At 43.7% G+C, this 27,789-nt stretch overlaps 1 protein-coding gene across 1 annotated transcript in view; it reads right to left on the bottom strand.

Moving 5' to 3' along the window:
• Positions 1-27,789, bottom strand: part of LOC122942243 (VPS10 domain-containing receptor SorCS3-like) — a 466,943-nt gene that overhangs the window by 169,955 nt on the left and 269,199 nt on the right. The window contains 1 exon segment of the mRNA XM_044299746.1: positions 5,300-5,418. Coding sequence (XP_044155681.1) covers positions 5,300-5,418 — 119 coding nt within the window.

The following is a 27,789-nucleotide window of genomic DNA, read 5'->3' as shown; positions in this document are numbered from 1 at the left end:
ATACTGTATGTCAGTGTTTTGGTCAGTGATCTTCATTAGTTACTGTCAGCCAAAACCAGGAGAGAAGGCTACACAGAGACAAGGTCTATAGGAAAGATCTGCACGTGTTCTGTGTTTAGGCCAGCACCAAGTTTTGTCTCGCCATCACTGATGGAAATCACTTACCGAACACTGACTGTGTGAATGAGTCCTGTTCATGTATAAGACTAGATAAGTTATGAATATACCTTTACTTAGTTTCAACCTAAGTTCCTCATTTACGTGTAGGTCATAGAGTAGTGAAACCTGCAAAAATGAGAACTGTCTCTGTAGTCTATTTTGATGTCTCTTCCTTTTCTTACCAAATCTAATAGTTCAACAATATCAACATTTTTCACTCAACGCAGTTTCCATTTTTGCTTTTTTCTTAGTGCATTGTGCCGGACAAGTTGGCTAAAAGCTATGTTTTGATGTTTCATCTCTTAATGACTTAGATGGCATGTTGTAATGGCCTTTGCCTTATGAAGTGAGTCTGCTACCTTTTTTCTTGCAACAGCCCTCCACTAAGTGCTCCACAAGAGGAAGATGAGATGTCTTTTGAAGACTTTCACTTTGAGATGTTTTGCTATGTACTTTACTTTCTTTTAGCCACCAAACATCTGCCAACAATACCTCGGGTGATGTTCCCTCTACCTCTTCCATCCTTATCACACTCTACCCTAACATCAAAAGCTGCAGCTACAACGCATCATGGATGCACAAAATGCCCGGGGTCTTAACTCATCTTCTATACTGTAGAGAAAGAATAGAAATATGGATTCTGGATTTTGGCCATTTTAATGAGCTCCCGTAACATATGGCACTTAATGAAAGACTCACACTCACCTAGTTCCCAATCTATCGGCACCCTGGCCCCATTCGGCATGTTCCAGTCCCTGGCTATTTTACTTCAGGCTGGGTTATAGATGGGGTCACATGCACTGCTGAAGACAATAACGGATCTCAGCAGCGATGTGTCCCCAAGCAGTGGAGACAGGTCAGAAAATGGCTTGAGCGACTCTCGTGACCCAGCTCGAAGTAAACAAGCCAGGGACTGGAAGATCAAAGAACATAGCCAGGATACTGAATGAGGCACCAGATGTGTATAATTCTTTCATTGAGCACCACATGCTATGGGGCTAATTAAAATTGGACCAAATCCTGAAAAACCATTTGATACTCCTAGAAGAGATGCATTTTGTACATAAGAAAACATCAAATTATGAATTATGAAAGGACTTTGATGTTATTACTTCGTAAGGGCTCCAGAGGAGTCTCCATAGTCATGGCCAAGCATCTACTCTTTTTGCAGAATCTCTTAAATGAAATCGATGGACATGACTTTTTTTTAATCAAGGGTCAACTAGCCAAAATTTCTGTGACCACAGACAACCAGGGACAAGCACCATGGATTTCATCCACCCTTTTATAGAAGGCATCCTTATTTTAGGAGGTGACCTATTTAGTATGTTCTTCTTGGACAGTGTTCAACTTTTCTACACAAAGCATTTCCTTTCCTACCTTGCAATGAAAATTAAGATACCTTGCAAAACTTGACATCAGTAGACATATGGAGACAACTGCACCCATCAGATCTATAGAACACACACTTTGCTGTGCCCCTCCTCCTTTAATGCAGGGACTCCTTCACTGTTGCCAATGTCTTTGACTTCTATCAAATGCAATGTTGTAAATGTACTCACAGCCCACGGCCAGACTGCATGTACATGACACACTTTCCCCAACAATTCACATCTTGAGTGGAACCAGATAGGGTTGTCTACTTTCCATTGTCCTGACAACTTTTTGTACCAACTATGGAACTGTATCACAGCTGGGTTGAAAAGCAACCCACCTCACCTCACTGCTACGGCATGTGCCACTTGGGAAAACATCACCACTAAGGCCAGTCTTGGCTGCAGGGGCGAATGTGACCCCATTCATATGAATGTTGACAAACGAGGACCAGAAGTGTAGACAGATTGGGTGCCAGGGAGAAGCAGGCAGCGGGTAAAAAGTATGTTTCTCTAAGCAAGTCAGAAAGGGAGAATATGAGATTTAAAAAAAAATCCTTGATGACCCCTTTAATTCAAGCCATGAATGAACAGGTACTGAAGTGAGTACTGATCATTGGCTGCATCGGCAAATGTTCTAATAAGTATTTTGTGTAACCCAAAAAAGAAATTCCTATCAACCTTGTAAAACTTCAAAATGAACTTGACTACAATGGAATAACTAGGAAACGTTCCCAAATCTAGACTTGACACACTTCAAGCTCAAAATTTTCAGATGATGTAAATAAAAGAAAAGAAACACAGTAGCTCTACCAGCCTAGGAAACAATGGCATGGTGCACAACCCCACGGCAGACCCACCGTGCAGATAAACTACGTGTTCCTTCTTCAGTTGTATATGTAGGTAAGTAAGCCTGGCTTGTTGTATGGCTTCTCATGTAGTTAGGAGATACTTTGCATTCGTACAGAATCTGGCGTCTCAGGACCATAACTAAACTCTCAGTTGCGCTGTACCTGTATCGGTATGCACGTTGACTCCCTGTGTGGCGTCCCACGTGGTCAGGAGATATCGCGCTCAAACGCATTTTGGAATTCCTGAAGAAGGAACACGTAGTTCCGAAACGTATTTGATACAAGCTAACTGCAGCGAATTGACCATGTTCTTTAGGGGTACCGTACCCCCGTGACAGCTCGGAGATTCTAGAGCTGTTTACACTTCGAAACTGGCGTACTAATCTCTCTGCGGCTATTGAGCGCGATATATCCTCCCTTCTGGTCCTCAGCTGTGTCATGTGACCAGCACTCCAACTGACACCGAACAGAAAGTTACTTCTCAATTTATTCCTGTTAGACTGACATTGAGGCTCCCGTAGGAATACATAGAGAAACTGATTATGTTATTAAGAAAGTAAGAATGCTGGTCACATGACACAGCTGAGGATCAGAAGGGAGGTTATAACTCACAAATACAGTCACTGGTAAAAAGATTACCTTCACTACAGTTTACATCATGCACCTTTCTAGCAGGTCAGAGAATACATTTTTTGGGGGATTTGTTAAGTTACCCTTCAAGGACCATAGCAAATCGATTTACAAAATAATGCTTCACCTCCTCGCAGCTGCGAGAATCACTAGACTTCAATTGCTCATTGGATAAATAAAAGATGTCAGCTATAAAACGTCATAACTAGCAGCCCGTCAGCAATTCCACATCTGATGTGTCCTCCTTCCACACCCGTCCTCTTGGCTCGACATTACTGTGTACCTTTATCTACTCCCCCATCTGATTTACAAGATCACTTGGAGAACGTTGGTTATGATGACTGGGCACCTGGCTGTTGTCCTGTTATACTAAGAACTGAGAAACTCCAGACTTTGATCTGTTAAAGTGAAAACCTAGCAGCCAAAAATTTATTGTTGTGTCAAGTATGTGAGGGAGCCCCCAGTCATGTAATAATGGGGAACCAGGGATTTCAGATTTATTCAGAAAGCATGGGCATTTGTCTAAGGCTTTCCCATGATGTTTTCTGTTAACCTTCAGGTATTCCATAGCATCTACTGGAGCTTATCATTATAAATAGGAAGTGGGTGTCCAGAACCGTGGACCGGACTCGGAGCAGCAAAAATAGGAACTGCTGGCAAGTATATTTCTAAAGAGAATATCATAGGAAATATGAAGGAAGAGCAGTGCTAGGACCTTCCACCTCAAGGAAATCATCATGCAAAGAACTACATAACTGTGCTCTCCTTATTGGAGGCCATCAAAAAGGAGGGAGAGGGGCTTTGTTAAAGAAGGGCACTAATAAGGAGAGGGTACAGGGTAAATGCTGATGTAACTGCAAGACTGAGAAGTCCAGCAGACCAGACTGCCGGCCTAAGGCATACCAAGCTTGGCACATATTTCTTGGTCTCAAATAATCAGACATTGATGCGTCCAGAAGAAACACAGCTGAAGGTTGGAGGAAAAGGCTTTCTATGCTGAACATGTGGATTCTGCCATTTTAATTAAATAAAAAGCTCAAAAATAAAAAAAATGTGTTAACTCAATTATCGGGAGACGAGTTTCCATCACTGCTCATTATATTTTCTAATTATCAACATATCAAAGCACTGATAGACGATGATTATAGCGGATGCACATATGTACTGCCTGCGTATAACACACCTAGTCCAAACTCAAAAAAAGGTTTAATTCTATCCCCCTTCCACAATACACCCTCCTAAGGGTGCTGGATATTCTTCCCAGATGTGGCTGGCTGCCAGAATGACTCCAGAAAGAACTACTGCCTCTCCGGCAGCACATGACTCCACTGTAAGAACAAAGTCGGCCATGATCACATCCATATACGTCTTACACCCATATACAACACTAATATTCTACCTCAATCCACAACATCATCCATATCTTACCTCCATATACAACATCCAACACCCACATCCATCACCTACATTCAACACCCATATCCAACACCCATAGCATAACCAGCACTTATATATTACACCCACATCCAACATCCCTATTTTACACCCATATTCAGCATCTAACTCCAACTCCTACCCTTGTTCACCACCGATATTCACCACCCATTTCCACTTTCCATATCCAGCACCCACATCCATCAGCCATAGCCAACATCCATGTATTATACCCTTGTCCAACATGTGTATCCAATACTCATATCCTAAATCCATACCTAACTCCAACATCCAACACCCATTTCCAACTCTCATATCCCACACCTGTATCCAACCTCCATATCCTACGCCAATATCCTACACTCTTATCACTCATGTACAAGTAACTGCTCCTTTGTGTGAGGTGCTGTATTTAATACTAGAAGGTGTATTACTTTTTATTATACTGTATATTTTTTGTCGAAAACTAGAAGCAAGCCAACTCGCATTGCTTTCTCCTGGCTATAGGTCCTGCTGTACGATAACATGATCAACAAAGGGACATTTAAAAATACAACAGATGTAAAAATGGGGCTGACGAAGTTGCGGTGTTTACAGGTGGAGGGGCTGCGTGGTGCGGAGGGGACCTGCAGCAATACAATTTCCTGAAGCTCCTGAAGACAACACTCATTTCAACCAGTTGGATAAAGCATGTTTCATCTACCTTTGCCCCACGTCATACATGTCCAGTGTGTCGCTTCCCATAGCCATGTGCATGAGGCTGAAGAAGCGTGTTCGCATGTCTCATGGAGAGGGGGAGTCTTCGGGCTTGGAGAAACCACTATATAACGAGTCCCTATGTTCTGCTCTTACCTGAATGAAGACATATTCATCTTGTACCACCAAGGAATTGGTATCGATAAAACGGGAGAAAGGGCCAGTCTTGGTCGTCTCCGCACATTCTTGGATCCTGCAGGTTACATAATGAGCATCTGTAAAATAAAGTGGGGAAAAACAGCACATTAGGGCTCAGGGTCAGCAAAAATGGTGTATTTTACACAGCCTCTGCCGCATGTAATTCCATAGAATAGTCAAAAACATTCCCAAGGGCAGCATCTTTTCCATTTTTTTCCATTGTAGATCATGTATGAATTGTAGTAGTTTCTATGACAGATTCTATGCAGAATCCACCAAGTGAGGTGAAATATTTGAAATGTATCTGTATAGCGCCATCTGCTGCATTTATTTTTTACTTATTTATCTGTCCATCTCACTGAGGTGGACACACATGCTCAGTTCCTTCCTTCAACTTTCTGAGCTGTGATAGGGAGAAAGCTTCAGCAGAAAAGACATGCCACCTGAGCAGCAGCAGAAAGGACATGTCCCTGAGCTGCTAGTTTGATATAAATAGTAGTACCGTAATTCGAACAGGAGATCTCTGGACCCATGTGAGGTGCAGGGCTGGTTCTAGCTTTGTTAGAAAGAGGTTGTCATGTACTTGACTATGTATGATTTGTCATGTTTTACATCAGGCATGCTCAACCTGTGGCCCTCCAGCTGCTGTAAAACTACAACTCCCCCCATGCCATGCTGCAGGCTGATAGGTGTAGTGTGGGAATGTTGGAAGTTGTAGTTTTGCAACAGCTGGAGGGCCACAGGTTGAGCATCCCTGTTTTACATAAGTCCTGACATGTCACATTTAATAGTTGTAGCTAATTTCTGTACACTTCCCGAAGTGTCTCCTGCTTCGTAATGTTTTGTGATGTTCCTATGAGCGATGCTTTATTGACCGTATGGGTTATTTTTACTTTTTTTCTTTCTTTTTTTTTTTTAACTACAAGTATATCAACTCCCCTTTAAATATCATTGTTATGTTTCTAAAATAAGTAATATGTAATAAAAAATAAACTGATTAAAAAAAATCACAAAGTGGTGTCGCCATACGTAAGAAAACTTTTAGTAATTCCTAAAAAATTAGCTGGAGATATTTCCCAAAGAAAGTGTATGTCTGGTAATGAACACTTGGACTTGGTGGACTCTGTTATGAGTAGTTCCATACTGATGGACCTTTCTACTGTGCACCACCCACATGTAACCTAACTGGTCATTTCAAAAATGGGTGTTCAAAGTGGACATTTTCTTGGTAGCATGACCAATCATGATAAACAGTGGCATGTCCAGCCTCATGACGGTCCTCAGGTGTGTTTGGGTAGAAGGTACATGTCCTTGATGTCCCAGGAGCAGAACTCTGTTCATCAGTATGTTTTTGGAGACTGGGAAGAAACTGGAGCATTCAGAGGAAATCCATGCAAACACACAGAGAGCATACAACGTCCATGTAGATGTGACCATGGATGGGCTGGATCTGAACTGAGCCATCGAGCCATCAGTGCTAACCACTGAGCCACCAAGCTACTTCTACCGTCAGCAAAGTAATGGCCAGGATCGCTGTTTTCTCTGATCCCAATCATTTACCACAGTCCCAATAGGTGCAAAGTTCAAACCACCAGATAAGCAGAAATACTATAGGTTAAAGGAATTTTCCACCTGATAAAGTGATGGAATATTGTTAGGATATGGCTTTATCTTGTAATCAGAGGACAGAGCACCCCACCCCCACTTCACCGATTCAGAGAATGAAAATATGAGGCTGTGTTGGAGTTAAGGGGCTAAACCAAGGCTTCGACCATCAAATTCTACAGATCTGTAATATGGTGCCCATAGGTATATTATTTACGAGTGATATGAAGGGGAGAATGGAGCCCGTAGGGTGGTGCAATGCTGTATTGCTGCATTTGGACAGATTCCCAGGGGATCAGATAGATATTGAGGATGGGGGGGTGGGATGTGCCCCATGGAGGTGTCTGATGTCCCCTTCCCTTCAATCCTAGGTGCATAAACTTTCACAAGTTCATACACATGAGCCATTCATCCCTTGCCATATTATGGAGGTATTCTCTGCTAGAATCAGTACTCACAAAAGCACAACAAAGGCGCCACATAGAATGCCTATGGGTCCTTAGTACAGAACCATTGGGACCTCACATGCAACGGGAAAAGGTTCATATACTGGTCTTTACAGCACATATAAGACCTAAGTCCAAATATGACTCAATGTGGTGAGACAATAGCATAAACTCCATCAGTGGCAATTAGTTCAGCTCTCGAAAGAGGGGGAGTAGTCCACAGTACAAAGGGGTTATCCCATGAAATGAAAATCATACATAGTCTAGAAGAACATGACAAAGCAAGAACCAGCCCTGTACCTCACAAATCTCCCCATTCATTGCTCCAATTGTTCTGCCAAATTTATTTCAGGCTGGCAGCTCAGAGGGCATGCCCTTTTTCAGGGATATGTACTTTTGCTGCAGCTAGTGGCAGTTGAAGGATAAAACTGAGCATGTGCATCCATCTCAATGAGCAGGAGAAATTTTTTTTAGAAAAATTGCAAACAGCAGGTGGCGCTATACAGTTAGATTTCAGTGAGTAACTCAGTAGCTCTAATACATTTTTAATTATATGCGATTACAAAAGTATTCAGATTCAGGTGCTGGTTTGAAAATCAAATATTATTAATGGGACAAGCCCTTTAATGGAGTCGTAGTGTCGCCTTCATTCTTCACTTATCTCCTCTCTCCTCCGGAGCCTGGGTCTATTTAACCTCCTGGTCTTCAACAACTTGAAGCGCTGAAACCATAAACTAATCACGTGGCCCAAATAACTGAGAAATGTCTGGTTGCACTTAGGATTTTAATAACTCACAAGCGACTACAACACAATTAATGGGCCTCACATGGACGATATCAGTAAAGTGCTGCCCGGTGAAAATACAAGTATTTGGCTTTTTTTTACTTATTTGTTTAGTTATTTATTTATTTTTAACTTACAACGAAGTGAAACACTGCAGCATCATATATAGGAAGGAGCCAAACCCAAGGAGGTGCAAGTGCCTTCCACGGGGGTCTCAAGGTTTGCATAGGAAGTATGGAGCTCATAGGAAATTCTTGAATTTTTGCCTCTGAGGTCAGGTATGGGCCTGGTGACTGGTGAAAACCTAACTCTGGGTAACGTGGACATGTATCTAGGCTCCACCTAAGTGAACGTCAGAACCATACCCTTAAGAACAGCTTGACTTATGATTATCCATTTGTAGTGTCCTGGAGCAGAAGTACTGTGAAGTCTGGACATTTGTGGACATTTTCTCCTGTTTCTCCTGTGCAAAGTTATAAACTTCTTACTTTATTTCACTTGACAGAGTTAACTTGCACCGTTTAATACTGTATAACTGCATGTTATATGATTGTGATATAGGTCTTGTTCATTTGCACAGTATTTGCAAGGCTCTGTGGAAAGGGTTAATGAATACTGAGAGACTTTTGGGACTTTGCCACAGCTGCCATAGGGTTTAAAGAAAAGCATGTTTTGGAGGTAAAAATCCAGACGTTGTTTACTACCAAAACAAGACAAGCCTGACCTTTTGAATGTCTGGCTTTAGCTCTGTTGTTATGTCTGGAAACTTGTTTTTGTCTGGAAAAACTGCTCTGTCATTGCCATTCAGTATCATTGAATGTAAGTTTATTGTATTTATTTGTGCAGTTATTCCACCCCACCCCTCCCACTAGAAGGTTCCAGTCTAGCTAGAAATGGTATATAAGGAGAGCAGTCAGAGCTCCTAGTGTTGCAGTTAGGGACCAGTGCTTGTCGGGAGACTCATGCCAGTCTGCATGAGTGACCAGAAGAAGATGCTTAGATGGGGATGCTGAGCCACAGACCATTTGTCTCCAACCCTGTGACCAAGGAGCAATCCAGACTACTGAGCTGCAGACTGTGGGCCTTTGACAAAGGTACCAGCTTTTTGAAGAGAGAGGGACTGATAGCTTAGACCTTTCCTCAGCATCAAACCCTTCTTCTGCCAGAGAGGAGACTTGAGAAGCTAGCCCTATGTCTGTACTGTTTTGCACCTGAATTCCTCCAGAAGCACACTGGTTTACTGCAGACCCTGACTCTCTGGACTTATTTCCCATTGGGGTGCACCACGCCCTAATATCCCTTCTGGAGAGCATCAAAACGTGGTGACACCTCAACAGTGTCCAAGTGACCCAGCATAGCGCTCGGGCCACCCCTAACCTGGCCGCTGCACGTTTACTAATCTTTACAACACTTCACAGATACTCAGGGGGGCAGCTATAAAGGTTACAGGGGTCGCCGTAGCATCTGGGCTTTTGTGCCCTGGGGGACACCATAATCGTTGCACCCTCCTATAGCTATACCCTTTGGTACTCTCTGTGCTACTACTGCTTATATACACTGTGGAAGATATGTGGTTACTCCTGTGGAAAAGACTGCAATGCCCATAATCAGACACCGATTGTAGCATAGGCAAAAGGGGCAATAGGCGAGGACCTCCAGCACGTTCCCACCAAGTGTGGTGCCCTGAAGCAAAGGTACTTTAGATTATGGGACATTTGTGGACATTTGCCCATGTTGCTACTCACTACTGCAGCAACTTTAGTGTGCACTTGAAACGGTTAACTTGCAATGTAATTTACACCATTGCATACAGGTATACTGTTTTATTGCATTATATCTGTACTTCACTATGGAAAGGGTTAATGCACAGCCAGCTAATACCGAGAGCCCGTGGGACTTTCTACCTATGCACTAAGAAGTTAGAAATTGATTGTCCACAGTTAGTATAAGGGACTATGCACAAAAAAAAACAAAAAAAAAAAAAACACTGGGGCACATTTACTAAAGTGTTTGCACCTGTTTTTAGTCTAAAAAATACTGTTTTTGAGCTCATGCACACGGCCATCACCATTTTTGTGGTCAGCAAATTGCAGATCTGCAAAACACGGATACTAGCCATGTGCATTCCACATTTTGCGGAACTGAATATTCAGCCCTCTATAAAACCATTCTATTATTGTCCGAGTTTGCTTTGTGATACATTTGGTGGTTACTTGTAACCCTCGAAGGTGACATTTAGTCTTTCCAATAGACTTGTATTGAAACTCTCCAACAGACTGAAGTTGCAAAATTGTTTCTGTTTAGGCTTTGCTTCTTCACTCCACCCCTCCCACTAGAAGGTTCTAGTTCAGTTAGAAACTGTATATAAGAAGAACAATTAGAGCCCCTAGTTGTGTGCAGACAGGGGCCAGTGTTTAGCATAAGAGACACTGCTAGATTGCATGCGCGACCAGAAGAAGACACCAAGAGGAAGGATAGTCTGCCACAGACCTTTAACTACAGGGCTATCATCCCTTTGGCCATGGTACCAGCATTCTGAGGGAGAGGGACAGGTAGATCAGGCCTTTCCTCTGTCTTTCCACAGAACCTTTTTTCCCCCGGAGAAGACTGGAGAACGTAGCTTAGTTCTTTGCCTGTACTGTTTTGCACTTGAGAGTCCAGGGGACCCAGTGTAGTGTTGGGACCACCCCAAACCCTGCCACTGGACAGGCATGTTCAGTTTTGTACTTCCTCCCTTGTGGTTCTTCACAAACCTTATGTCTGTGGCAGAGGTTTTATTCATGATCTATATAGGGATATAACAGGGGAACTGTATAATTAATTTATTTAGGCATTCCAAATAGCGCACGTGAGCACTGTATGCGAGGTACTGTTACTTCCTTCTACAAATAAAAACTATACGTGGGCTTGTGAACGGATGCCCAGTGCTCTCTATAGATCTTGTCTTGGTCCATAATGCATTAAACCAGACCTCAGTGGCAAGCAAAAATGATGAGTGCAGCTTTGTATTTTACTAGAGCATAAGATATGATCAGGAGCGTAACTTAGAGCTCAGGAGCCCCAAAGGAAAAAGTCCAGCTTGGCCAATGTCTCCTCGCACTCTCCTTCTGCATCCTGTCTGCAACTTTTTAGCAGCATTGCCGAGATCCTTATCGATTTAGTGTTAAAAGTTACGTATTCTCTGATTGGAGTCGTCTTTAATCCACTTGGGCTGTGGGTCCTGATACGGGGTTCACATTAGTTAGTGGATACTCCTACTACACAGCAGCACCACTCTAAGCAGTGGTAGGGCTGCAGTATCATGTCCAGTATAGCAAAGTTGCCTCTTCTACATAGATATTCGCTATGAGTAATCCTTGAAGCTGACCCTTCTGCAATTTTCTCCTTCTTTCACTATATAATGACCTCCTACTACTTTTGGTATTAAAAGCTTATCTCCTTTCTGACAATGGGGGATACCTGTCAGACAATGCATCCTATTCCTAAATCTTCTTCTCCTGCCTCCTCCGCTACTGTGTCTCAGATTTATGATACTTTGGATGCCATCAAAGGAAATCATGAAGGAGATCAAACAAGTACAATAGGCTTTAGTGTGGTAAGCTGTCCATTGGGTCCCCCTAGTTCAATGGTGGCTAACCTATGGTATAGGTGCCAGAGGCGGCACCCAGAGTCCTCTCTGTGGACACCCTGGAAAAAGTCTCTGGTGTACCGATATGCCTTAGACTTTTCCTGCCATTTATCAGCGCAGGGCACACTATGAACAACACGAGCAGTGCATTGAATGTAGGCAGGCTATTATAGCGTAACGTACATGGTGGAGGATATACTATGGATAACGTACATGGAGGATATACTATAGATAGTGTACATGTAGGATATACTATGGATAATGTGCATGGAGGATATACTATAGATAGTGTACATGGAGGATATACTATATTGAACTGTAGTTCTCAGATTAAATTGCAGTGTTTTCACTTTTTTACGATAAGTTAGTGGGTTTTGGGTTGCAGTTTGGGCACTCGGCCTCTAAACGGTTCGCCATCACTGCCCTAGCTCGTGGGCCCAGTCGTCTGCTGCCACCCCTATAGTTAAGCAACTGGATATGATGTCCGTACAGCACAAATACAGAAAAGATAATGCAATGTTTTCATAGATTTTAACTTCGAAAGCATGTTAAAAATGGAAGCTAGAATGGAAATAGAGAAATGTAGCAAAGTTGAGGCAGATTATGAGGCATAGAAAATGCAGCAATGGACATACCGTACTGCTTGGAAAAGCTATTAGTGGGGTTTCAGCTGCTTGGAACCGCACGTATCCTAGGAGTGAAGGGGCCACAGCTGATTTAAGGCTGCAGCCCCTTCACACTTCTCATGTAGGCAACTGTAGCAAACCCCCATTCACAGGATAGACACAGGCCCCAGAAGTAAGACCCCCCCAATAATCAGAATCGTATGCCATATCCTAGCAATCTACCACAAGGTACAGTAATACAAATGCAAATTCAGCTCTGCTACAGATGTAGCAAATGTTAAATATACAGTTACATCAAGCTTTAACTTGACTTTTTGGCTCTTGTTGCGTTATGTGTCAATGTAAAACTTGATGCAACTATGTTTTTAACATGTCATGATTGTCAGTAGGTTAACGTTTTCTATATCTGTAGGACTCCGAGTGTGCTAAATTCCTACTGACTATTAAAAGGGTTACATTTGTTTGCATCAATTAAATGCGCTCTCCTGAAGTTGGCGTTTTCATGGCGCACTCATCGTCCTAACCCCAGTGACGCAGATCCACAGCAATGAGTCTTTTATCGTTCAGGTTTGGCATGAAATCAGCCCTCGCCATCTTCATAAGCTTTTGTTAATTACAATCCAGGGTCTCATCTGAAATAAACGTATGAATTGTTCTAAAGTCGAAAAGACGAAGATCAGATAACTGCAGCGCTAAAACCAATTCCGGATCTGAACGCCTCTGATGTCTGGAGTATCATAAAGGGGTTGAGTTTATGGAGGTGGAATATTGCAGCTTGTTAAACTGAGATACTGCACTGCAGATGTGCACCATCATATCCTCTCCACCCTCGTGTCACCCACCACCACCACCACCAGTAACATGCATCACAGGTCCCCATTACTGATTAGAAGCAGCAGTGTATGAGAGCATCTCATGGACCTAGCATCCACTGAGGAGGACAGGCTCCACCGCAGCTCATAGTCCTGGAGGTCATCAGATAAGGAGCTTAATAACTGCATATCTGCTATACAGTCACCTAAGCATCTCCAATCAGTAAAGCCATAGGTTAAAAATAAACAGAGTATGAGAAATCTTAAAGAAAACTCAATGTTCGTATCGGGGATGGAGACTCTTAATGAGGTTCTTGCCTTGGACAATCCCTACCTGCTAGAAAGGCCATTTGACAATAAGCTGATCAAGTTTCTCTTTACTATGACCCTCAGCAATCAGCTGAAATCCTTGGGAAAACCTTGCAGAAAGTGTTTAATTTCCCTGCAGCACCCCCACAGGAGAAACTTAGTACTGCAGGAAAGCTTGTCTAATGAGCCATATAGTTCCTGAGTTATGTGTCAGTCTGGATATGTTTCTTGAGTTCTGTGACCTGCCCTGGTCATGTAGTATGCTTTGATTGAACCTGCTTAGATTCTGTCTGTGTCCTGTGTTGGAGCTTTATCTGCCCGGTCTCTCAGGTTTGTGACTGAATTGTTCTGGTTCGATCCATGTTCTGAATTCTGATCTAGTTCTATATGCCTTTACCCTGTGTCTGTGCTATACATTACTATATACCCTGTTTGCTTGACCTTGTCTTGGATTTGTATCTGCTCCTCTAGAGTCTGTGTGGAGCTTAATCCGTCTGTCTGTGTGTGCCGGCTTCACCCATACTTCTGTAACTGTTGTGTCTGAATCATGTCCTTTAGCGTCTTGTGCTTCTTTCTGCCTAGACGTCTGATGACTTCTGTGCAGTATCTGCTATGTCTGTCTCTACAAGTCCCTGAGGTCTGTCTGTCTGGTTCTTAAAGTCTGTCTGAGTTCCTGATCGTTCTGTGTGCCAGTGCTCAGTGTTTTGTCGCATGCCTGTATCTGCCTTGAATTCACCTGTATTCAGCCTGCTTCTGAATTGGTGCCTCTGATGCTTAGTGCACTAGTGTCGCTGATCTCCATGGGTCAGCTGCCAACTATTGCAAGAGGTAGCAGCCTGGTAGATCCCATACAGCAAAGTTTAGATGCCTGTATAGGGGTTAGAGGGTGAAAACCAGGCTACTGCCAGTATAACAACCTCAGATCTCGCCCAGTGGCAAACTGGCTAGTTGGCACAGTGGTTTCACAACCATTGTCTGTCTGTGCCACCTGTCTGTAACACATATACAGAATAGCAGCTCATGCTTCTACCACCATAACACCTACAAGTTGATCATTACATATCTAGGGGCCTAGAAAAATTCACAAACTCAAGTCCAGAACCCCGATCAGCAAAGAGTAAGAAATGTGCAAATCAAGGCCACAATAAGCAAGCAAACCAGTGATTGTAAAAATGGCCAAAAAAACTTCAAGAAACTTATCGTCTACAGGTCAGTGCAGAGAGAATACAGACTGGTCCAGATGCTTAGTGACCGCAGTCCAGAGGTAGAGTCAGGAATCCATGGACAATCCTACAGACTGCGGGAGGACAGACTACGCCAGTGGTGTAACCAGGGTGCCCTGTTGGATGAGCCTGACTTTCAGTTACAATGCCATAAATGACCAGCAATGGGAGCACCTACTTCCAGAACCCCTCTGACCTCATCCTAGACTTCAGTTTTATAGAAGGTGAGACTCTAAATTCTGATGAGGGATGATCGAACAAGTGTAAAGTAGCTACACAATATGCAACATCACCAAAAGAGAGGACAGCATGCCATTGACCAATAGAGACCTGAGCATCATGGGCCCTTTTACCCCCTTTCCTTAATAATATTGCTGGAATAGATTCCAAAAAGTTTCTGTAGTTGAAGAACAATAAATTCAACACAAGGAATTCTGCCATAGACACAAAGACCTTAAGATTTTCCCTGCTTTTGTCAAAACCAAGTCTCAAACAACCATGCCACTAAACTACTGTATGAATCTTTGCTTCATGCGGTGCCAAGACCAAATCTCCATACTCTTCTGGACAGCTCATGTGTTGCTCACTATACAGATTATGGTCTCTATTTGGAAAGGCTGAAGTCTTTTGGGACATTAATATTGTGTGCATTATGTATTGTTCATCCTCTACTTTTGGATCCATTCAGAAGGGCTTCAATTTGGTTATGAGAGGTTCATTACTGCCAAACTAAAAGGATAAAGTGTGTATTTCTTGATTATTATTTCATCAATGCTTCCAGGTAGCTAATTTGCTAGGTAGCAAAACTTTTGAATTATTTTATATTTTTGGCTTATGGATTGGCCTCCCAAGTGTCTGTTCAGGTTCCAGCAGTGCTGTTCAAGGAGAGAGACGCTGCAGAGCCACGCCCTCCCAGTGAAGTGGCTGTGATGCTCTGCTTCTCCCTGCAGCGCATGTGCACTAAGGGGAATAGGCAGTGGGCTGATATACAGCCCATCTGTCATATTACCTTCATTTGTTTGGTTCCCGACCTATTGTAGAGTCAGTGTCACCGCCAGTTATGTGAGAAGGTCTGGCAGACGTTCTTTGTTTTAGTTTCACTTTGTCATATCCTTTCCTTCTCCCAGGTGTTACCTATTTAGACTAGATGTCTCCCTTTATATTCCCTCCCATACTGCCTCACTTTGCGGTTTATACTACTTCCTGGATGAGGTGTTCACTGCTGGAGGCTGCTGCTGCTGTTTGCTAAGATAAGTCTTTTTCTTTATTTGCGTTTCCTTGCTGGCTTGATTCTAGGTGACCCTGACTCCGTCCGTATTAAGTGCAGGGAGCCAGTGGTCGTGTCCCCTCACTATTATAGGGTCTTCAGGTGTCATACAGTCTTAGGTACGTGGGCATGCAATCGTCTACTATTCAGACCCTTGCATGGGCATAGCAGTCAGGGAGAGCTCTTAGGCTTTTATAGGGCTCACCCATATGCTCCTTAGTTTGGGATCAAGCGAGTCGGATGTTTATTTAAAAGTTCCAGCTATCTGCAACATCATCCGTGACAGTCAGGTCACAAGACCACTCAGCTTCTGGTCCAGGTACCTGGCTCTCTATTTAAACCCCTTATTCTATGAGTAACATTGCCAGTGATAGCTTTGTTTGGCTCACTAGCCAGGTTTCTTGTTCCCTGTTCCTGCATTTGCACACTGATTCCTCTGTACTTCTGACCCCGGCTTGTCTTCTGGCCACTCTCTGTATCACATGTTTGGTATGGTGCAGCCCATCTGGTTCTTATCTCGGCTTGTCTTCAGAATACTCTCTGTCGCTTGTTTGGTACTTCATAGCCCATCTGGTTCTGACCCATTTCTGTACGACTTTGCTTTTGTGTTTGTTTATCTGTTGATGTTTGTCCGTCTCTGCACTTATTTATAGTAGGGACCATAATCCAGTTGCGGTTCTGCCAAGTAGGTCTTATACTGCAAGTAGGTAGGGAAAGTGGGTTGTGTTCCAGGTTAGGGCTCACTGTCCTTGTCTGTCCCTACCTACAGGTGTTACATTATCACTGGTCTAAAAAATAATAATTCTGGGTGACCTGCTCAGTTCTGAACGCCATGGCAATGTTGGCCAATCAGATAGAGGGTATTGCGAAACTGGTTTGTGATATAGCAGAGAGAGTCCAACAGCAAGAGTCCCTACTAAACCAGCCCCCATACCCCACACCCCTTGCTACAGATTTGCAACTAGTAGAGCCTAAGGTTAAGCTCCATGACAGTTTGTCTCGTGACCATAACAATTTTGTAACCTTCAGTGAGAGCTGTAAATATTATTTTTATCTTAGGTCACACTCATCAGGTATGGAAGCACAGACAGTAGGCATCATTATGTCTCTTCTTCCGAGGAACCCTCAGGAGTGGGCCTTCTCTCTATCGCCCAACTCTCCTGAACTATTTTCTGTTGACCATTTATTTTCCACTGGAAAACTCTATCCTTGTCCGTCTTCTTTTCCCTCTGTTCCTCAAGCCTCTATGTCCAAGGTGCCAGTGGAGTCCGAGGAGCCCATGCAAGTGACTACCATGTCTTCTCTGCAACGGAAGGAACGCCGCCTGAATAATGGCCTTTGCTTCTACTGCAGAAGACCTGCAAATCAACTGCAATCTTTTCCTTCTAGGCCAAAGTTGGGAAACTTCAGCGTCTGAGTGATGATCGGGGAGGCCACTCAAATGCACGGGTATTTCTCTAAAAGACTGACTTGGTTCTACTGCCTGATAATCTGTCATCACAAGGAAGGTCTGTTTCTGGTTTAGTGTTTGTGGATTCAGGGGCTCCAGCTAATTCTGTTCATTTTTATTTTTTTGTCATCCTTGGGTCTTGTAGTATGTAAATTATCAGAACCCATTCTGGTTTCTGGGGTGAATACTACTCCCTTAGCCAGAGGGTTTATTGAGTATGAACTGGTTATGAAGATTTGGTCTCTTTATTCTGAAAAGTGTTCGTTATATGCCATGAAAAATTTGTCTGCTGATGTCATCTTGTCCTACCCTGATTGAGGGCGCATAGTAAAATAGTGGAGTTCTGGCGAATTAGTAAAATAGTGTCCTCAGTGTTGTAATCATTGCTTATCTATCCAGATCTCTGGTCTTGAACTAGAGGAAGGACCACTACCTGAGTTTATTACGGACTTTCAGGATGTGTTTTCAAAAAAGAGGCCTCTGAAGTCTTGTCCTCTTATCACGAGCCCTCTCATTGTGCCATTGAACTTTTCTCTAGTGCTAGATTTCCAAAAGGCCACATTTTTTATCTTTTGGGGCCTGAAAGGCAGGCTATGAGAGTGTAACTACCATAGCTGCAGACCATGCAACTGCTATGGGGCCACGGGCAGGAGGGGGCCCAATTGGGATAATCTCCTCTTCTACTGGGGATAAAAACTTGGTCAGGACTCTACCCTCTAAAGGAACAACTTTTAGCAAATGAGGCAGTGGAAAAAATGGCCCAAGGGTCATTGAAAGGGGTTTAAGCAGAAACCTTTCTGTCCTGTGTGGAGGGCCTGGTTTGATCCTTGCTAGGGGGCTCTTACTTCTCTATGTACTCCACTGGGAGCTGGATTCTTTTTTGTGAATAAAAAAGACGGTGGATTGCGCCCCTGTATTTATTACAGAGACCTTAATAAAATAACGATCACAAACCAGTGCCCCCTACCTCTCATTCCTAATCTATTCAATCAAATTGTCGGGGCTCAGTGGCTCACTAAAGTCGACCTTAGAAGAGTCTAAAAACACGGAAGGGGGACAACGATGTTCATTACCCTTGAAGGGTATTTTGAATACCTTGTGATGCCCTTTGGGCTGTGTAACACCCCGGCTGTGTTTCAAAATCTCATAAATTGTATTTTCCAAGAGTCCCTGGGTCAGTTTGTTGTTGTGTATTTCAACAATATTTTTATTTTATCTCCTGACTCCTGAGTGGTCTTCTCATGTTATACATGTGAGAAAATTCCTAAAAAAATGATAAAATATAAACTGTTTGCTAAGCTAAGTAAATCTGAATTTGGTGTAAGAGACGTTTCCTCCCTGGGTTATAACCTCTCGCCCTAAAGTGTAAGCCGTAGTTGACTGGGCTAGGCCTACTTCTCTTAAAGACCTTCAACGATTCCTCAGTTTTGCTAACTATTATAGATTTTTTTTCAGTAACTGCCAAGCCTTTGACTGGCTTAACCTGGAAGGAGGTGGATCTGCTCCATTGGTTCCCTGATGCTCTGTCCACATTTGAAACACTGAAAGAAAGGTTCATTCATGCACGCATACTTATTCAGCCTGATGTCACCAAACCATTTATGTTGAGGTTGATGCTTCTGAGGAAGGGGTGGGTGCAGTACTGTTTCAGGGGTCATCTTCCTTAACTAATCTTTAAGCATGTTTCTTGAGAAAATTTTCCTCCGTCGAGAGGAATTATGATATTGCCAATCGGGAACTGCTGGCTATCAAATAGACCTTTGAGGAATGGCGGCAATTCTTATAAGGGGCTCATCACCATATCATTGTACTTACGGATCATAAGAACCTGATATATCTGGACACTGCTAAGCTCTTAAATCGTAGACAAGCACGCTGGGCCTCGTTCTTCACCTGGTTTACTTTTATTGCTACTTACAGTCCTGGATCTGGTAATGTGAAAGCGGATGCTTTATGACGCACGTAGTTTTAGTACTTGTGATTCTATCAGTACTGAACCTGGTAACATTCATCCTCCAGGTATTGTCATTGCTGCCGTTAGTCCTGATCTTGCCAGGATTTGGCTGCCAGTAATCTTCCCTCTGGTAAATTGTTTGTTCCTCCAAATCTTCACCTTAAAGTTTTGGAGGAATCTCTTTGTTCTGTACTTGCAGGTCATCCAGGAATTGTTGGGACTAAACATGTGGTCTCCAGAGCCTCCTAGTGCCCTACTTGGTCATGAGATGTGGTTGCCTTTGTCTCGGCATGTGATGTCTGAACAAGAGACAAGGTACTCAGGAGATATCCTGCGGATCTGCTTTGCCCCTTGCCCATTCCACAGACCACATCTCAATGGATTTCATTACTGACCTTCCGCCCTCCTGGGGAAGACGGTCATCTGGGAGGTCATTGATAGGTTCTCTAAAATCTACTTCCTGACAATAAAAAAATTACCTACCTTGTTTGTCAACAATATTTTCAAATTACATGTCATACCCGGGTCCTTTGTCTCAGATAGAGGAGTTTGCTTTGTCTTGAGATTCTGGAGAGACTAGTGATGAAACACTCCTTCTGCATCCATTTCCATTCCATCCTGACACAAATAGACAAACTGAAAGGGTCAACCAGGTTTTGGAGCAGTTTTTAAGATGCTTTGTATCTGACTGTCAGAACAAGTGGAAGAGAATTTTGTCCCTAGCAGAGTTTGCTTTCAACAATTATGTCAGCTCCACTAGTGGTATCTCACCTTTTTGTTGTAATTATGGTTTTAATCCACGTTTTTCATCAGTTTCTGGGTTAAGCTCTGTGAATCCTGCGGTGGCTGCTATCATTAATGATCTGTGCACAGCTTGGGCTCAGGCTCGCAAGAGCCTGGAAAAAGTTCAAAGCATTCAGTATAAACAAGCCAATAAAAAGCATTCTTTAGGTCCAAACGTCATTTTGGGAGAACTTGTCTGGCTTTCTACAAAAAATTTGAGTCTCAGAGTACCATCTGGTAAACTTTCTCCTAAATTTATTGGTCCATATAAGATTACATCTATAATAAACCCAATATCTTTCAGCCTTCTTTTACCATCCTCCTTCAAGGCACATAATTTTTTCCAAAAATCACTACTTAACAAATACATTACCCTGGTGGTTCCTCCACCTAAACCTCCTGACAACCTCCAGTTGTTATCCAAGGCAAATTTTGAGTATGAGGTAGAGACGATTTATGATTCTTATTGAGTTTAGGGCGGGGTGTAGCTAAAGGCTCATGGGCCCTGGTACAAGAGTTCAGCTTCCTCCCCACCCCTCAGTGCTTTATGGCCAGAGGCAGGGAGGCACCTAGCCTTTCTGCTGCCTAAGGCAAAATTTGAAACGTCCTCCCCCATGCCAAATTCTCAACCTAACCCATTCCCTCCAGTCTTTCTGTTAAAGGGGTTCTCCTCTTTTTACACTGATGACCTATCCTCAGGATAGGTCATCAATATCAGATCTGCCGGGATCCTCCGGCACCCCCGACGATCAGCTGTTTGAAGAGAGGGCAGAGTTCAGATAAGAGCTGCTTTCTCTGCTCTGTTCACCTGATCGCCGTAGCATTTGCAGTGATGAGCAGGTAAAAAGAGCAGAGAAGGCAGCGCTCATACAAAAAAAAAAAGCAGGACAACCCCTTTATAGACATACTTGGAAAACATTACATACAGCGCTACAGAACATACAGTGTCATACAGCGCCACATATGTACCTCTTACATTCAGTGGTGTCTCCTCTGATGTAGATATTCTCTTTCCTCATCTTCAGCCGCGTCTTGTCTCTGCAGAGTTTAACAAACATACATCTTACTTTCCTACTTTTACATCATCCTCCTCTTCTCAACACCCCATCCTGCCCCCCCATACTATCCTTCAGAAACAGTCCCCCTGAAAATACTGCTACCACACAGTGCGCCAGTACAAAATAAATACCCTGTTACCTTTCAGATTAGACGTCCATATCAAACCCCAGTTGAGACCCCCCACATCTCAGACTAAACCCCTTTTAGACCTTTGTCAGACCCCCATTAGACCTCCATGTCAGACCCCGCCCTAGTATCAGACTTCGGATAAGATCTTCATTAGACCTCCAGAGCCCCCATATAAGACCCCTATTAGACCTCCAGACCCCCATTAGACCTCAGACCAGAACTCCAGACCCTCATTAGACATCCAAACCCCAATATCTAACCCCCATTAGACCTCCAGACCTCCAATAAGACCCCCATTAGAGTTGCAGACACCCAATCAGACCCCATTAGACCTCTCTACACCCCCAGTCACACCCTCAATCAGTCAGACCCTCAATCAGACCCCTCAGACCCCTAATCAGACCCTCAATCAGATGCTTCAGGCCCCCAATCAGACCCTTCAGGCCCCTAATCAGACTCTTCAGACCCCTAATCAGACCCTTCAGGCTCCTAATCAGACCTCAGATCAGACTATAAAATAAATAAACAAACTTACCTCTCCTCTACCTACTTGAGTTCATTAAGGACTTTCAGGATGTGTTTTTCAAAGAGGCCTCTAAAGTCTTGTCCTCTCACCACAAGCCCTCTCATTGTGCCATTGAACTTGTATAATCAGAAAAGAATAGAACGTTCTCCAGCATCCATCAATGTTGATCGTCTTTATTGTAGATCGGTATAAAAATACATACTTCAATCTTCACCACCCTCCACCACAGGTTAACATGTTTCAAACTCAGAAGTTCTTAATCATAACCAGGTTATTTTTCAAGAGTTCCTGGGTCAGTTTGTTGTGTATTTCAACAATGTTTTGATTTTATCTCCTGACTGGTCTTTTTATGTTATACATGTGAGAAAAGTCCTCCCAAAATTTAGAAACTATAAACTGTTTGCTAAGCCTAGAAAATCTGAAGTTTGTGTAAGAGAAGTTTCCTCCCTGGGTTATAACCTCTAATCCTAAAGTTTCTGCACAGACCCCCGCTAAAGTGCAATCCGTAGTTGATTGGGCTAGGTCTACTTTTCTTAAGGCCCTTCTACGATTCCTCGGTTTTGCTAACTATTAAAGAATTTTTTTTCAGTTACTGCCAAGCCTTTGACTGGCTTAACCTGGAAGGAGGTGGATTTTCTCCATTGGTCCCCTGATGCTCTGTCCACCATTAAAACACTGAAAGAAAGGTTCATTCTTGCACGCATACTTATTCAGCCTGATGTCACCAAACCATTTATGTTGAGGTTGATGCTTCTGAGGAAGGGGTGGGTGCAGTACTGTTTCAGGGGTCATCTTCCTTAACTAATCTTCAGCCATGTTTCTTGAGAAAATCTTCCTCCGCCGAGAGGTATTATGATATTGGCAATCGGGAACTGCTGGCTATCAAATAGGCCTTTGAGGAATGGCAGCAATTCTTATAAGGGCTCATCACCAGATCATTGTAGTTATGGATCATGAGAACCTGATATATCGGGACACTGCTAAGCTTTTGAATCCTAGACAAGCACGCTGGGCCTCGTTCTTCACCTGGTTTACTTTTATTGTTACTTACAGTCCTGTGTCTGGTAATGTGAAAGCGGATGCTTTATCACGTAGTTTTGGTACTTGTGATTTTATCAATACTGAACCTGGTAACATTCATCCTCCAGGTATTGTCATTGCTGCCGTTAGTCCTGATCTTGCCTCTAAAATACTAAGTTGTCAGGATTTGGCTCCCAGTAATCTTCCGTCTAAATTGTTTGTTCTTCCAAATCTTCACCTTAAAGTTTTTGAGGAATCTCTTTGTTCTGTACTTGCAGGTCATCCAGGAATTGCTGGGACTAAACATGTGGTCTCCAGAGCCTACTGGTGGCCTACTTGGTCATTAAATGTGGTTGCCTTTGTCTCGGCATGTGATGTCTGAACAAGAGACAAGGTACTCAGGAGATGTCCTGTGGATCTGCTTTGCCCCTTGCCCATTTCACAGGCCACATCTCAATGGATTTCATTACTGACCTTCCACCCTCACGGGGAAGACGGTCGTCTGGGTGGTCATTGATAGGTTCTCTAAAATGTGTCATCTACTTCCTGACAATAAAAAAATTACCTACCTTGTTTGTCAACAATATTTTCAAATGACATGTGATACCCGGGTCCTTTGTCTCAGATAGAGGAGTTTGCTTTGTCTTGAGATTCTGGAGAGACTGGGGATGAAACACTCCTTCTGCATCCATTTGCATTCCATCCTGACACAAATGGACAAACTGAAAGGGTCAACCAGGTTTTGGAGCAGTTTTTAAGATGCTTTGTATCTAACTGTCAGAACAAGTGGAAGAGAATTTTGTCCCTAGCAGAGTTTGCTTTCAACAATTATGTCAGCTCCACTAGTGGTATCTCACCTTTTTATTGTAATTATGGTTTTAATCCACGTTTTTCATCAGTTTCTGGGTTAAGCTCTGTGAATCCTGCGGTGGATGCTATCATTAATGATCTGTGCACAGCTTGGGCTCAGGCTCGCAAGAGCCTGGAAAAAGTTAAAAGCATCCAGTATAAACAAGGCAATAAAAAGCATTCTTTAGGTCCAGACGTCATTTGGGAGAACTTCTCTGGCTTTCTACCAAAAAATTTGAGTCTCAGGGTACCATCTGGTAAACTTTCTCCTAAATGTATTGGTCCATATAAGACTATATCTATAATAAACCCAATATCTTTCCGCCTTCTTTTACCATCCTCATTCAAGGTACATAATAAATCACTACTTAAGAAATATATTCCCTTGGTAATTCCTCCCCCTAAGGCCTCATGCACAAGACCGTTGTTCTGGTCCGCATCCGAGCCGCAGTTTTTGCGGTTCGGATGCGGACCCATTCACCTCAACAGGGCCGCAAAAGATGCTCGCATCCGGTGTCCGCATCCGGTGCTCCGTTCCGTGGACCCGCTAAAAAAATATAACATGTCCTATTCTTGCCCGTTTTGCGTACAAGAATAGGCATTTCTACAATGGCCCGCCTGTTCCATTCCGCAAATTGCGGAAGGCACACGGACGGCTTCTGTGTTTTGCGGATCCAAAATTTGAGGATTGCAAAAAACGGAACGGTCTTGTGCATGAGGCCTAAACCTGCTGACAACCTCCTGTTGTAATCCAAGGCAAATTTTGAGTATGAGGTGGAGACAATTCTTGATTCTCATTGAGTTTAGGGCGGGGTGTAGCTAAAGGCTCATGGGCCTTAGTACAAGAGTTCAGCTTTCCCCCCCACCACCACCTTCCCTCAGTGCTTTATGGCAAGGGCCAGGGATGCACCTAGCCTTTTTGCTGCTTGAAACGTCCCCCCATGCCATATTCTCAACCTAACCCATTCCCTCCAGTCCTACTGTTAAATGGGTTGTCCTCTTTTTACTACTGATGACCTATCCTCAGGATTGGTCTTCAATATCAGATCTGCCGGGGTCCTCCAGCACCCCCGCCAATCAGCTGTTTGAAGAGAGGGCAGAGTTCATATGAGAGCTACTTTCTCAGCTCTGTTCATCTGCTTGCCGTAGCATTTGCAGTGATGAGCAGGTAAACAGAGAAGGCAGCGCTCATACAAAAAAAAAGTGGAAAATCCCTTACTTGGAAAACATTACATACAGCGCTACAGAACATACAGGGTCATACAGCGCCACATACAGTATGTACCTCTTACATTCAGTGATGTCTCCTCTGATGTAGATATTCTATCCTCATCTTCAGCCGCGTCTTGTCTATGCAGAGTTTAACAAACAGACATCTTACTTTCCTACTTGTCCATCATCCTCCTCTTCTCAACACCCCCCCTCCCCCCCCCCCAATACTTTCCTGCAGAAACAGTCCTCCTGGAAATACTGGTACCACACAGATAGTGTGCCAGTACAAAATAAATACCCTCTTACCTTTCAGATAAGACCTCCATATCAAACCCCAGTTGAGACCCCCCACATCTCAGGCCAAACCCCTTTTAGACCTCTGTCAGACCCTTTATCAGACCCCCCATTAGACCTCCATGTCAGACTCCGCTCCAGTATCAGACCTCAGATAAGATCTTCATTAGACCTCCAGACTCCCCATATAAGACCCCGATTAGACCTCCAGACCCCCATTAGACCTCAGACCAGACCTCCAGACCCTCATTAGGCCTCCAAACCCCAATATCTGACCCCCATTAGACCTCCAGACCCCCAATAAGACCCCCATTAGAGTTCCAGACACCCAATCAGACCCCCATTCGACCTCTCTACACCCCCAGTCACACCCTCAATCAGTCAGACCCTCAATCAGACCCTTCAGACACCTAATCAGACCCTCAATAAGACCCTTCAGGCCCCCAATTAGACCCTTCAGGCCCCTAATCAGACCCTTCAGACCCCCAATCAGACCCTTCATGCCCCTAATCAGACCCTTCAGACCCCAATCAGACCCTTCAGACTCCCAATCAGACACTTCAGGCCCCTAATCAGACCTCAGATCAGACTATAAAATAAATAAACAAACTTACCTCTCCTGCTGTGCCGCTCCTCTCCGGCAGGCTAGGTCCCCGGCTCTCATCTCTTCTCAGGGCCAGCGCTGCAGTCACCTGACCTCTTGCAGCATCGGGTCAGAGTAAGCTCTGTAGGTCCTGATGCTGCAGGCAGCCAGGGTACAGAAGTGCGGGCCCCGGGAAGTGTGAGCAGGAGGAGGGGTAAGTACTGTAGAGCGCTCACAGCTCTTCTCTCCCCCTCCTCCTGCAGACTAGTGAGTGCATCCATTATGGAAGCGCTCACTAGTATTCCCTTTATAAGATGCAGTGCATCTTATAAAGGTAAATATAGAGCACCACTGGCAAGGGGGTATCTCTGGGGCCCCCTGGCTTAGGGACCCGGTTGTAACTGCGACCCCTATAGTTATGCCAGTGGGCTCTCTGCAGTACCTTATCCATTGGAAGGGATACAGTGCTGAAGAAAGGGCATAAATAGAGGCTCGGGGTGTTCATGATCCTCCTTTAAACAGAAGGTTTAATCTTGAATTTCCATCGAAGCCTGCTCCCCCTGTTGAGGGTCTGGTCCAGCGACATGGCTATCTATTTAAACCCCTTGTTGTATGAACCCCAGTGCCAGTGATAGTTTTGTTTGGATCACTAGCTAGATTCTTTGTTCCTTTGAGTACTTTGCTTCTGATCCCAGCTTGTCTTCTGACCACTCTCTGTCTCACGTGTTGGGTACAGTGCAGCCCATCTGATTCTGATCTTGGCTTATCTTCTGACTACTCTGTCTCTCGTTTGGTACTTCATAGCCCGTCTGGTTCTGACCCATTTCTGCTTTTGTTTTTGTTTGTTGGCGTTTGTCTCTACACTTATGTAGAGTAGGAACCATTGTCCGATTGCAGTTCTGCCAAGTAGGGCTTATACTGCAATTAGGTAGAGAAAGCGGGCTGTGTTCTAGGTTAGGGCTCACTGTCCTTGTCTGACCCTACCTACAAATCGTACATAAAGTCTGAAGTATACATTTATAAGTGTGTTTGGTGGGACAGCTCATGTTTTATTACTATGATGATCTTTTAGATGGAGTGTAGAATACATAGCCACTGGTCAATGGTACCAATGACATGTAGTTCCAAAAACAAGACTTTTCATTCCCCCCATACTTTTTAACCTTGTCATATAATTAGGAAACAGATTTCTGCATTCTCCTCCCCGCTGTTCCTAAAGATCAAAGTTTGAAGGACTTGTGGTTTGGATGAAAACTTTTTGCTCACAGAACATGTTCCAATTGATTGATCAGGACTCGGGGAAGCGCTGACAGGTGTGGGGCTGCAGAAAGCAATGGAGTAGCGGCAGGCGCGCTCTGCCAGATTGTAATGAATTTCCTGACATTTCATCTGATCTTTTCAGAGAGATGAGCGGATAGCTTCCAATTGTTACTGAAAGAGGAAAGTTTAAGATGTCCAAATAGAAAATCCAAAAACAGTGCCAGCTTCTCCGAGCTAAACACAAGTTTGTGCACATTTATCATCCACTTGAGTGCAATGCAGACTGCACTAAAATACTGCACTGAACACTTGTGAGAGTGTGAGAGGCCGGAATGAGCTGGTGCCCCCAGGGGTGCACCACCAATGAGGCCAGGTGAGGCAATCGCCTCAGGCATCACCAGGTAGGGGCAAGAGGGGGGCAATGGAAGGGCCATGGGTAATGAACGCACACATTGTGGCAAAGGGGTTAAGTTGAAAGGCAGCAGAAAGGCTAGGTGCACCCCTGGGTGCCCCATATCTACATCAAAGAGATGCTTCTAACTTGATATTTATATGGCTCAATAAACAAAAAGCACAAACTAAAAACTTGAATAAATTAACTTAATAACAATATAAGGAAAGGATTTAAT

This window comes from Bufo gargarizans, chromosome 6, assembly GCF_014858855.1.
Source record: "Bufo gargarizans isolate SCDJY-AF-19 chromosome 6, ASM1485885v1, whole genome shotgun sequence".
Taxonomy (NCBI): Eukaryota; Metazoa; Chordata; class Amphibia; order Anura; family Bufonidae; genus Bufo; species Bufo gargarizans.
Note: the sequence above shows the minus strand (reverse complement) of the source record. Positions and strands in the feature narration are given on the sequence as shown.